The sequence below is a fragment of the Triturus cristatus genome, chromosome 5_2 (assembly GCF_964204655.1).
Source record: "Triturus cristatus chromosome 5_2, aTriCri1.1, whole genome shotgun sequence".
Lineage (NCBI taxonomy): Eukaryota > Metazoa > Chordata > Amphibia > Caudata > Salamandridae > Triturus > Triturus cristatus.
In genome coordinates, this window is record NC_140588.1 from 25,877,121 (window position 1) to 25,889,804 (window position 12,684).

A 12,684-nucleotide genomic window follows, 5' to 3' on the forward strand; every position below is an offset into this window, starting at 1 on the left:
ATGAAGGCCGTCGCCGACTGGATGAGGAATAGCCGGCTGAAGCTGAACTCGGACAAGATGGAGGTCCTCATCCTCGGATCCACCCCCTCGGCCTGGGACGACTCCTGGTGGCTGACTGCACTAGTAACACCCCCAACACCCACCGACCACGCACGCAACCTAGGGGTCATCCTCGACTCTACCCTCTCCATGCCGAAGCAGGTCAACACCGTCTCCTCCTTCTGCTTAAACACCCTCTGCATGCTTTGCAGGATCTTCAAGTGGCTTCCCACCGAAACAAGGACGGTCACCCAGACCCTCGTCAGCAGTAGACTGGACTACGGAAATGCACTCTACGCAGGAGCCCCGGCCAAACTCCTGAAACTGCTTCAACGCATCCAGAACGCCTCCGCACGCCTGATCCTTGACATTCCTCGCCGCAGCCACATCACACCCCACCTGAGAGACCTACACTGGCTCCCACCTCTCTGCCAAAACATGGAACACCATCCCCATCTGCCTGCGGCAGACCGAAGACCTTCTGACCTTCATTAGACTTCTCAAGGCCTGGCTCTTCGAACAGTAGCAGCTTCCCCCCTCGCCACCCCTAGCGCCTTGAGACCCTCGCGGGTATGTAGTGCGCTCTACAAATGCCATGATTGATTGATTGATTTGACTGAGACTACCACCTGGCCAGGCTTACAGCTAGCGTCGGCCAGTTCTCTTTTAATCGATGCTCCCATCAGCTGCTCCCCTTCTGCTCTCCGGCAGGTTAATTCCTTGCATACAGCCTCAAAACTCTCCGCTCTGGCACCTGGTCAGTAACCAGCAGTTGTCTGCCAATCTTTTAAAGGGCATGCTCCTGGGCTGCCAAGAACGAGCTTAATCCAGCGACTGAGCACACCATTATTTTATTGCTTTGGTAGTAATAACTTGTGAAGATGAAACTAATTTTGTAAAGATTGTAAGCTGTGGAGATTCGAGCCACTCTTTCAAGGGGCCATCATTGTTGATGCCACTCTGGAGCCCCGCTGTTTTCAATTTGTAAACGAAGGGCAAACAGTCTCTACCCAATGCAAAGCTATTCTGCAGCGGGACAGGAGCAAATAAAGACCTGTAAATGTTACCTTTCCAGGGCTTTTTTTTCTAAAGACCCAAACACAGTGGTCCACTTGCATTACAGCAAGACCACCCACCACACCGTTCACAATTTCCAATATTGCTTCCCAATTTTCTTCAGTTACTGGGCATAAAGTTAGTCATGGGTGCTCTGCATCACAAAGAAACATGCAGCTGATCATTGTAAATACTTCTGAGTATCACTGGAGCAATGTTGGTCATAGTGGGAGAATTGAATTGGGCTTGTTTAAATCTAGCATTCACAGAAATGACCTTGATCTTAAGGCATGCATTGTGCCACTATCCATCAGATGGGACAGACCCACGTCATCATCCTACATCTGTTTCAGAGGGAGACTATTTAGTGGGCAGTCTAAGAATATTCCCCCATTAAAAACTGAGATAGAGTAGCTACCTAGCACTTCGTCCTCCAACACAGTTAGCAACTTTAGCACCTGAAGTTGAGCTCAGAAATATGGCCATTTTGGGGGGTGTGGCTTGCTAAAGACGAAGATGGCTGCGCACTGAACGGGCTCTCCCAGCCGTCAGTGAATAGCCCCATGTCATCTGCCATCATCCGACCAGGTCTACACCTCACCCACCCCAGACTGCTGTGTGGGTCGCCAGGGTGGATGGAGGAGGCCTGGTGGCACTACATAGCCAGCGTAAAAGAGGATTTAAAAGATGTAGGCCGACCTGCAATGGCTTTCAAGATGGTGGTGCCCGTGGTTGGATCCCTTGGCTGAGTGAGGCCTGGAAGCTGTGGGTAGAGAGTCTGGGGGCGCTAATACCCCCGTACACAATCCTGGCCTCTGTCTGGAAATCGCCCAACGGCGGGCGGACTGCGAGCGTACCAACTCCTGTGCCAGTTCAGAGTGGGTGGTGCTGGCTGGGCGGAGTGCCACTGAGGGGCTGCTGGTCTCCGCAGCCGGGACTGCGCCTTAGCAGGAAGTCTGAGGGGGACCCATTTGGTAGACCAGTGGAGAACACACAATCCTCACCTGAAACAGTGTACTTATTATTCAGTTCGACACTGTTCCTTCTCACGCCTAGACTACTGCTTCACGTATTATGCCCAGGTGGGGTCTTTGAAGAGGTTGTGCACTACATGTGAGGAATTTCTGATCATTCCCTAGTGGGTATCAGGCCTCTACGACGTCTGGAACAAAGCTTCCAGGCTGCTGTTCTGGCTCGGATTGACAGAGACCGCTCTTGGGTGGTGGGAGTCAAGGACAGGGAAGGAGTACTACTCTCTACAAACTATGAAATAGCAAACACATTTGCATCCTACTACGAAGGCAGCTAAACTCCCATGAGCGTTGGAACTGGGGCTGACTACGAGGAGTTCTTGCAGCACTTCTATCTTCAGACTCACAGGTGAGGCAGCGAAGGCCCTCAACGCTGATCTTAATGGGGATGAACTAGCAGCGGCCCTCTGGGCCCTCCAGTCCGGGAAGGCGGTGGGGCTGAATGGGTTGCCCGTAGAATTATTAGAAGGCATGTCCAACAAGATTACTGCACCAATGCTAGACTTGTTCCGGGCAGCTAGAGAGGCTGGCTGTTTGCCAGAGAACCAGCGTACAGCCACGATTGTGGTGATAAACTAATCAGGCAAGCCCCTGGAAGAGTGCACATCTTGTAGGCCAATCTCACTCCTGAACGTTGAGGTGAAGGTCTTGGTCAAGGCCCTAGTGACCAGGCTCACTAACGGCCTTTCCTCACTTATCAATGTGGACCAGTCTGGCTTTATGTCACACAGGAGTACTCTCCCCAATTTGCGGAGACTGTATGGCGTCCTGCACATGACTGGCTTGCTGCACGCTGAACAGTCAGCACTGATGACATTGGACGCTATGATGGCGTTTGATAGCATAGAATGGCCATACCTCTTTGCTGCATTAACCAAACTGGGTTTCGGTCCAAAGTTTTGCGAATGGGCCACGTTGCTCTACTAGGCCCCCTTGGCTAGAGAGAGTTAAGGGAGTGACATGTAGGATCTTCCCACTGCAAAGGGGCACCAGACAGTGGTGCCCACTGTTGCCCCTAATATGCACCCTGGTGCTGGAGCCATTGGCGTTCTGGATCCGTAGTGACCCACTGTTATGGGGTATTCCATTGCCAGATGGCTAGGAGGAACGCTTCTCCCTATATATTCTCTCTATGTGCCGACAATATACTACTATAGGCCGTATTTTTCTATAGCAAGGATACTCCACATTTTTTAACTTTGGTTGCTGCTCCGGCTACAGAATAAACGTAGCCAAATCAGGGTTTTTTCCCTTTTCGATGCCTCCCCAGAGACTCCCAACAAGATGTGCAGCCCCAGTCAAAACGGAAGGATTCAAGTATCTTGGGATTTTTTTTGATTTGTGATCAGCAAATGTTCATACAGCGTAACCTCGCCCCCCCCAATTGGTCTTCGCATGGATGCTATACACTAGTGAATCCTTTGTTGTCCTTGATGGGCAGGGCGGCATTGCACAAGATGACCTTAGTGCGTCTCTTATGTGCCCTCTAAAATGCACCCTATCCAATCCCACCAGCCTTTTTTAGACAGATCATGAGCTCCGGCCGTTTTAATGGAACGGAGGTGCGCTGCGTATTGCACTGGGGAAACTACCGAGGGGAGTGTTGGAAATCCCAGACATCAAAAATCTTACTGGGCCTCGCAGCTTCCATTGATTAACAATTGGGTATTCTCGGACAGGGGGGATCCGTCCTACAGGGTCGACATAGAGGCTATGCCTAATGGTAACTATACAACTATCCTTTATAGCCGCCAACGGAGGGAGGGCCTACCACTACACATGTCAACGGTCATTAGATGTTGGAAGGGGGCAGAGTGCTACCTGGGATGGCAGGCTAGGTTGTTGGCCATGAACCGCCCTATGGCACAGTGACAAACTCAGTTACGTGTCCAACTTGTGGGGCTTCTCGCAGTTGGTAAAGATAGGGATCGAGCAGCTGGGCTATATATGGAGAAACAACACATTGATTATCTTCGAAACAGTCGGGAGTAAGAGTTATCGAACACCCAAAAACTGGGATATCTTCAACTCAGACATGCCCTTCGGGTACATATTCAGGATCGGACAAGCCTGCCAGACGATTCCTTAAAGGACGGCTTGCTCACAGATCCCATCCCGGACGAAGGGGTCTCAGGGATCTACCGAAAACTGATGAATAATTCTCCCTGGCCCCCTGGGACCCTTGAGGCACGCCAGGGCAGATGACCTAGGCGACATTGATGATGAGGACTGGGTGGAGGCCCTACAGAGCCCCAAGGACATAGCTATCCGAGCAAGATTTAGATTGATGCAGCTCAAAGTTTTACACAGAACCTACTACTCGTGCACTCTTCTGCACAAAATAGGTGCAATGGATATGCCACTGTGCGCGAGAGGGTGCACGCTGGAAGGCTCCTTCTTTCATATTCTGTGGGATTGTCATGTGATTCAAGAATACTGGCGGGGGGGAAACAGATGTGATGTCCAGGGTCTTATCTGTGAGGGTGCTCCTGGAAGCCAAATGGCTGCTATTAATGATACAGGGCGAAGAGGACTGGCCCAGATGCACCAGGCTCTGGCTTGCACTGGCATATATAAACAAAAGGTGGTATAAAGGAATAAATATACAAATTATTTTTAGATAGAGCACACTTAGTTACTCTGTCTCTAGTTTATTAATCTAGAAGGATTTTATCAGCACATTTTTACATTCTACATAAAGTAGGGCATATAATCAGGAAGGAAACAACAATACAAATATACACATAAATTGTACCTAGACAAAATCCTAACATACAAAAGAAAGAAAACCAACTTGTACATACAAACTAACCCCTAAATAATCAGAAAACGTTTCTACTAGTGTCCTCCTAATAGTTCTGGACGGACCACTGGGAGATAGTCCAAAGAGTACGCAGCATCTCTGTCAGTTAGTGTGGACCATTCTCAGCGTACTGACATATAATATCCAATCATTGCTTTATTTCAGTGACTCCTCCTTCAGAAAAAAGTCTACACAATCGCGTTTCGGCCTTACTCTTTCCTTGGCCTCCTCAGGACTGGGTAAATACAATGACTGTACAAACAGTCTAGAACGGTGGTCCTCCGGCCGCGTGTTTCATTAAATCGGCCGAATCCACAATGCCCCAAAGAATGGAGAAATGCCTTCCACGCCTGAAAAATCCCTCCTTGTAGGAATACGTGCGGAATTCTTCTGTTCTTCCTACTCTGTCTATTACACAACTTAAGATAGTATCCAAAAAGTAGCTAGGGTCCTGCACCAATGCTCGATACTCCCAAAGACACCAGCCGACGTGTCCGAACACCCAAAAACTGGGATATCTTCAACTCAGACATGCCCTTCGGGTACATATTCAGGATCGGGCAAGCCTGCCAGACGATTCCTTAAAGGACGGCTTGCTCACAGATCCCATCCCGGACGAAGGGGTCTCAGGGATCTACAGAAAACTGATGAATAATTCTCCCTGGCCCCCTGGGACCCTTGAGGCACGCTAGGGCAGATGACCTAGGCGACATTGATGATGAGGACTGGGTGGAGGCCCTACAGAGCCCCAAGGACATAGCTATCCGAGCAAGATTTAGATTGATGCAGCTCAAAGTTTTACACAGAACCTACTACTCATGCACTCTTCTGCACAAAATAGGTGCAATGGATATGCCACTCTGCGTGAGAGGGTGCACGCTGGAAGGCTCCTTCTTACATATTCTGTGGGATTGTCATGTGATTCAAGAATACTGGCGGGGGGGAAACGGATGTGATGTCCAGGGTCTTATCTGTGAGGGTGCTCCTGGAAGCCAAATGGCTGCTATTGATGATACAGGGCGAAGAGGACTGGCCCAGATGCACCAGGCTCTGGCTTGCACTGGCAGCATGAGTGGCGCAGCACATCACAAGACTATGGGAGGCCGCTGCTTCCCAGTCTGTGGCAGAGTGGGAAACCGACTCGGGCTGGTGCCAGAGGGTTGAAGAAGTGGTTTACCACACCTTTTGCCACTAAGAAGTGGGAGAAGGTGTGGGGCCCCTAGCGGGAATAGTGAGACACGACTCTGGGGATGTAGCACAACCACTCTCTTAGGCTCCGGGGCGTATGGTTGAAAGATGGGTGAAGAGTTGCGCTCATACATGCTGCCATGTAAAGTGCTACTGTGCTATTAATTGTATGCTTATAGCATTTGGGTTGGCCACCCTAAGTTGTGTAGCCTATACCGCACTGTATCTTTGTACTCGCAATGTTTCTCAGCTTCTGTATCGTCTAATGACCTTTGTTTAATAATAAAGAGTTTAAAAATTAAATAAAAAACCGGGCCATGTTGGCCTCATCACCTCCTCCAGTTTTATTTTAATTTTTTTTTAATGCACTAGAAGTTACTTTATTTATTAAGTGAGCACTACTTTGTTAAACAAGATTAACGAAGCATATTCAGTTTTCAAAATATTTTTATCTTTGTAGGAGCTAACCGAAGAAGGGCTGCCATTTCTTATACTTTTCCATATGAAAGATGATGCTGCAAGTTTAGAAAAATTCCAACAGGAAGTTGCACGACAGCTTATTGGTGAAAAAGGTAAATAACAAATGGGATCTTGTTTGTTTAAAAGGTAATGTTTTGTTGCATTAAATTATACTGATCAAACCTTTAATGACTTTTCCAGTTATTTGTTTGTATCTAGACTTGCATTTTAATTGTTAACCATTACTTGTTGTTTTAGTGTGGGAAAGTGGCTCTGTATATACTGTTCCCAAATAGGTACAGTGTGTACAGAGTCCACAGTCCCCAGAGGTTTGGCAGAGGCTAAAGTTAGATATAACCTTACTCTCTAAAGAGGGAGCTTGGTCGAGCAGTAAGGTTTGCAATGGAGAAGCTCAAGAACGAACAAAGGCTGCAAGCTCGGGGACCAAGATTCTTCAGGTGCGACCACCACTTCGAGAGGTAAGTTGGGTAGTTGGAGGATAGGTAGGCACCCAAGAGTTGGGCACAGGGGGCCACAGGGCGCCGGGTGCAGGGGTGCCTTTTGGTGTCGGGAAATCTTACCCTCTGCTGGTCGCGGTTGGAGGGGTCCCTGGTTCTGAGGCTGCAGGCGTCAGGAGCGTCGAGGTGGGTCCTTGGGTGCTGGATTCAGGATCACAGTCACCGGGGGGACGTTCTTGTGGTCTTGGTCCACTCCGGCACAGGCCAGGCTTGGCGGGTGTAGTGTGCAGGGTTCGCGGTTCCTGGCTGATGCCAGGGGTCAGTTACTTGCTTTGAGCAGTACCACTGCTCGTGGGAGTCCCAGATGCTTAGAGTCACAAGGTAGCCAGGTCCTCCGGGGTTTGTGTGGTTGCTGGCCACGGGAGAGGCCGGGATTTAGCAGGTTCGAGGGTCGACAGGCCGGTAGGGCTGGGGCCAAAGCACTTGGTGTCTTCCTCTTGTTAGCAGCTGCACGGCAGGTCTTCTTGCTTCTTGATCTTCTTTGCTGTTTCGGAATCTGGATCTGAGGAAGGAAGGTTCAGGGTCCCCCTAAATACAAAATTTAGGGGCGTTACAGGTAGGTAAAGGGCAGGGACCTACGGGCCCCTGCCCTGGGATGGGTACACTCCTGCCACTTTCCTGTGGGAGGGGGGCAGTAGCCTAGTCCTGATTGGGCAGGGCTTTCCATCTTCAAGATGGCGAGAGCCCGGAGATGTGCTTCACCTCGCCTCCCCCCACCTAAGGGGTAGGGTTGGGAGAGGCTGGCACACCCCCATTCCTTCCTTGGGGTATCCGGCCAGTCTTCCCGCTAGTGGGGGTCAGAACCGGTAGGGGCCAGTTGCTGAGTACAGCAAGTGGCCTGGAGAAGCTCACAAATGCGGCATGCCTTTGAAGCCTCCCCGGTCCATCCTGGGGAGGAGACCTAGCACCACACCCAGGATGTGCATTGTTTCAGTCCCAGTAGAGCGGATGGCTCTCTACCCAGGGGTCCAGCAACATGTCTGCTGTGTGGCAGCCTAGGCAGCCCCTCAGACACGACGTGGATTGTAGGTTAGGTTCAGGGGGCATCTCTAAGATGCCCTCTGTTGTGCTTTGTACATTAAATCCCACACTGGCATCAGTGCAGGTTTAATGTGCTGAGAAGTTTGATACCAAACTTCTCAGTCTTCAGTGTTGCCATCATGGTGCTGTGGAGTTCGTGTTGACTATCTCCCAGCACCATATACTCTTAGATGGCAGCACTGCACTTACATTGCCCAGGAATGGACCTGGGTTCTGTAGGGGCACAGGGCACATGCACCTGTACCCACACCACTGGCATAGGGCATCCAGCTAGAGGGGTGGTTGATGTATGCCAGGGCAGTGTGTGTTGTGGGCATCCCTGGCGCAGGGATGTGTGCCATGTCGACTCTGGTTTGTTCTGCACCCAGACACTCAGTCTGCAAGGGCAGTGTGTGTGAGTGTGTGTGTGTGTCAGGGTATAGGGCCTCTAAGGGTGGCACAATAAGTGCTGCAGCCCTTAGGGGCCTTCTCTGGTCACAAGGCCCTTGGTACTTAGTGTACCATTTACCAGGGGCTGACATGTGGCCAGAGATGCCAATTGGGTTTAAGTTTCAACACAGTTTTAGGGAAGGAACTTAGGCCCTGGGTTCCTGATTGGCAGGAGCCCAGGGCACACTCAGTCAAAGTACATCAGCAATTCAGCAAAAAGTGGGGGTCATACCATGCAAGAAAGTTGGCACTTTCTCACACTTAGGCAAACTTGTTTGTTGCTATAAAGAATGGAAAGAACATTGGCTATTTTTTTTTTTTTTTTTTGAAACCGTTTATTGCAATCTCAAATATATACAAGTATGGGCCTACAACCTTCCGGCCGGCCGCTAAAGTGACAAAAGCAAATGACATACATACAATAAGGCACTTGGCTTTGCATAGACGATAAAGCAGGAGGTATCAACAACGTGGGCCACATAACTCTGAACCCACAATACGGTTTCGTTTTATACAACACAACAACATAAAACCACACCCGCAAGGCAACCCACGATCGAAAATGACGACATGTGCTCCTCAAGTGGGGAACCCCAACCATCCAAAGAAATCCAGAGAGGGGGAGGGAAACTGATCCGGGACTGGGAGAACAATGTGCCCAGGGCTGAGGGAGGGGGTCAACTATGGGGATGGAGCTGGTGAAGCGGGAGGCAACAACGGCGGCTCGCAAATACCCCCGCGGTAAGCGTTCCAGGGGCCCCATATCTTCACCCATGCCCCAGGCTTACCCCGCGCCACATAGACCACCTTTTCTCGGAACATGCACCAATCCAAATGTTCTTTCCAAGCCGACACCGCCGGGGGTCTCTCAGATCCCCACAGCTGAGCAATGTCACGTTTAGCTATCATATATCCCAGAGTCACCCATCGCGTCTGCGGAACCGAGTAATCAGTCGGTTCCCACACATTCAGCAGGCATCTCCTCGCTTCAGGCAACAGCGCGACATGCGTAACCGCTCGCAGGACCTCATGCACACCACGCCAGAATCGCTCCACCCTCGGACATTCCCACAGAATGTGTGAAAAAGTCGCCAAAGCACCACACCCACGCTTACACAATCCATCCTCGGCATAGCCCATGCGCTGAAGCCTTGGCCCCGTCATATACACCCGGTGGAGTATCTTAAGCTGGACGAAGCGAAGGCGAGCCGGGATGGCCACCTCCTTCGGAGAGGCCACCGCGGAAATCCAGTCCTCGTCGTCCAACTCCAGCCCATCGGCAACCCAAGCCTCGCGGAGGCCAGTCAGTAAGCCCGAGCGGTCATTTATCAATTTCTTATAAATGAGGGAGATCGTGCTGTCCGGAACGTGGCCATCTAGCACTCTATCCTCCAGGGGGGAGGACTCCGGGATGGAGGCCACGTCTGGGAAGACGGAACCCAGTGCGTGACAGACCTGCAGGTAGCGAAAGTATTCACTGCCCTGCAGCTGAAACTCCGCCTGCAGCGTCTCGAATGTCTTGAATCCTCCCCTCGTCCAGAGATCTCCCACTGTACTGATGCCTATCATGTCCCACCTCTCGAAGCCCTTCGAGGTCCACAAAGAGCCAAGCCTCTCCGACGCATACAACGGTGACGCCCGGGTCAAACGGTCCTTCCATCCCATAGCTGCATTAGCCGCGTGCCATACTCGCACCATGACACGCGTGGGTCCCGTCAAGCGGGAATCGGGCACGCTAGAGTAGAGCGCTCGATTGTAGTCGCCACCGGGCAGGAGCATTTTGTCCATTTCAAATGCCGGGTTTAGGGCGGGCCCATAGAAGCCGTGATTAATTGCAGCTAATTGGGAGGCCCAGTAATACCGCTTAATATCTGGGAGGGCAATCCCTCCGTCGTACCACGGGAGCGTCAATTTTGCCAGGGCTATACGCGGCCGCCCGTCCCAAAACAGACGGCGCTGTAAGCTTTCCACCTCACGGAAGTATCGCGCCGGGACCAAGTCCATAGTGTTCTGGAGAGCGTACAAAAAGCGCGGCAATGACATCATCTTGAACAATGCCGCCCGGCCGAGCGGCGAGAGCGGCAAGCGCCGCCAGCGCGCGACGTCCTCCTTCAAGCGCTGGAGGGGGGGAAGCAAGTTGCGCTCGTAGCGGGCCACCGGGTCCAGCGTAATATAGACCCCCAGGTATCGAAATCCCTGCGAGGCAATCTGGATCGGACAGCCCCGAGGGAGGACAGGAGCCTCCCCGGAAAGCACATAGACACAGGATTTAGCCCAGTTGATAACAAGGCCTGAATTACGGCCAAAGGAGCGCAGAACATCGACCAGGACAATCAGTGATTTGCGCGGGGAGGCTAAGTACAAAAGGATATCGTCAGCGTAGAGGGACACGCGGTCCTCATACTCGGGGGTCCAACGGAGACCTCGGATAGAAGGGTGCCACCGCAGCCACTCCGCCAGGGGTTCCAGGGCCAATGCAAAAAGGAGCGGCGACAGGGGACAACCCTGTCGCGTGCCCCGTCCCAGCACGAATGGGGCCGAGACTCGACCATTCACCACCACCTGTGCCAATGGGTCCGAGTACAACAATTTGACCCAACTGATGAATCCCGGGCCAAATCCAAATTTCGCCAACATCGCCCAGATGTAGGGCCATTCGAGCGTGTCGAACGCCATGGTGGCGTCCAGGGACGCCAAGATGGCCGGCTCCCGCACGAACGGAACACGCGCGAGCACCCCGTGCAAGCGCCGCAGATTAAGGGCCGTATTGCGATGGGGAATGAAGCCGGACTGGTCTTGGTGGACCAAATCGCCCACCACGCCGACCAGCCGGTTAGCGAGCACCTTGGCGAGGATTTTAGGCTCCGCGTTTAAGAGCGAGATAGGCCGGTAGGATGTAACCCGGTCCCGCGGTGTGCCCTCCTTGTGGATAACCACGATGGTAGCCAGACGCTGGTCCGGCGGGAGGGAGCCCCGCGAGTGAGCCGCAAGGAACATAGCGCGGAGGTGGGGTGCCAGTACGTCCGGTCGAAATTTATACAACTCGATAGGGATGCCGTTCGGGCCCATGGCCTTGCCAGAAGCGACCGAGCGGATGGCGAGGGCAATTTCGTCCGAGGTGGGGGCGGCATCCATCAACTCCCTGTCCTCCATTGAGAGGGAGGGCAGCGCGATGTCACGCAGCAGGGCATGGGAATCCTCCGGGCAGGGAGAAACCGGGGAATATACCTCGCGGAAATAATCCGCGAAGCAAGAGACAATGCCTTCCGGCTCAGTGACACGTACACCATCCATTCTTTCAATCAGCGGGACCACACGACTAGCTCTCTCCTTCTTATCCAACCACGCAATCAACTTACCAGCCTTATCGCCCACATCATACAATCGCCCCTGTTGCTCTCTGCTGAGGCCCCTGGCCGCCTCCGTGACGAGGGACCTATAGGCTGCCTGCTTAAGGTGTAGAACGTGCAGCGCAGCGTCAGTCACCCCACTCCCCAGATCACCCTCCAGTTCAATGATTTCGGCCTCCACCCGGGTCACCTCCTCCTGTGCGCGCCTCCGGGCATGGGAAATAAAGGAGAGGGCCTCCCCTCTAAGCACAGTCTTGAAAGCCTCCCACAGGGAAATGGCAGACGGGACAGACCCCACATTCTCCTCAAAATATCGTTGCAAGGATTTAATCAAATCAGCACGAATAGTGGGGTCGCGCAGGTACCAGGCATTGATTGGAGCTACCCTGCCCTCCCCCCTCGGGAAGACATCAAAGTGCAACAGGAGTGGGGAATGATCTGAAATACCCCGCGCCAGATGGCGCACCTCCCCCACTCTCCCGGCATAGGCCGCAGGGACAAGGACATAGTCAAGCCGCGAAAGGCTACCATGGGCCCCCGAATGGAAGGTGTACTGCAGCTGAGCGGGATGCTTTAGACGCCAACAGTCCACCAATCCCAGCGTGTCCAAAAGGCCAGACAGCCACGCTTGTGCCCGGGGGAGGTCCCTAGGGGGATAGCGATCCAGAGTCCCAGAAGCCACCGCATTGAAGTCCCCCCCAACCACCAGAAGCCCCCCCCGGAAGGTCAAGCAGGAGGCGTCCCAGGTCCGCAAAGGTGGTGGACTGTAA

The 12,684-nt window shown here is 52.4% G+C and overlaps 1 protein-coding gene across 1 annotated transcript in view; it reads left to right on the forward strand.

Annotated features, from left to right (window-relative positions):
• ERP44 (endoplasmic reticulum protein 44) overlaps positions 1-12,684 on the forward strand; it is a 557,683-nt gene that overhangs the window by 410,484 nt on the left and 134,515 nt on the right. The window contains exon 9 of the mRNA XM_085606779.1: positions 6,578-6,689. Coding sequence (XP_085462905.1) covers positions 6,578-6,689 — 112 coding nt within the window. The remainder of the gene's footprint in view (positions 1-6,577; positions 6,690-12,684) is intronic.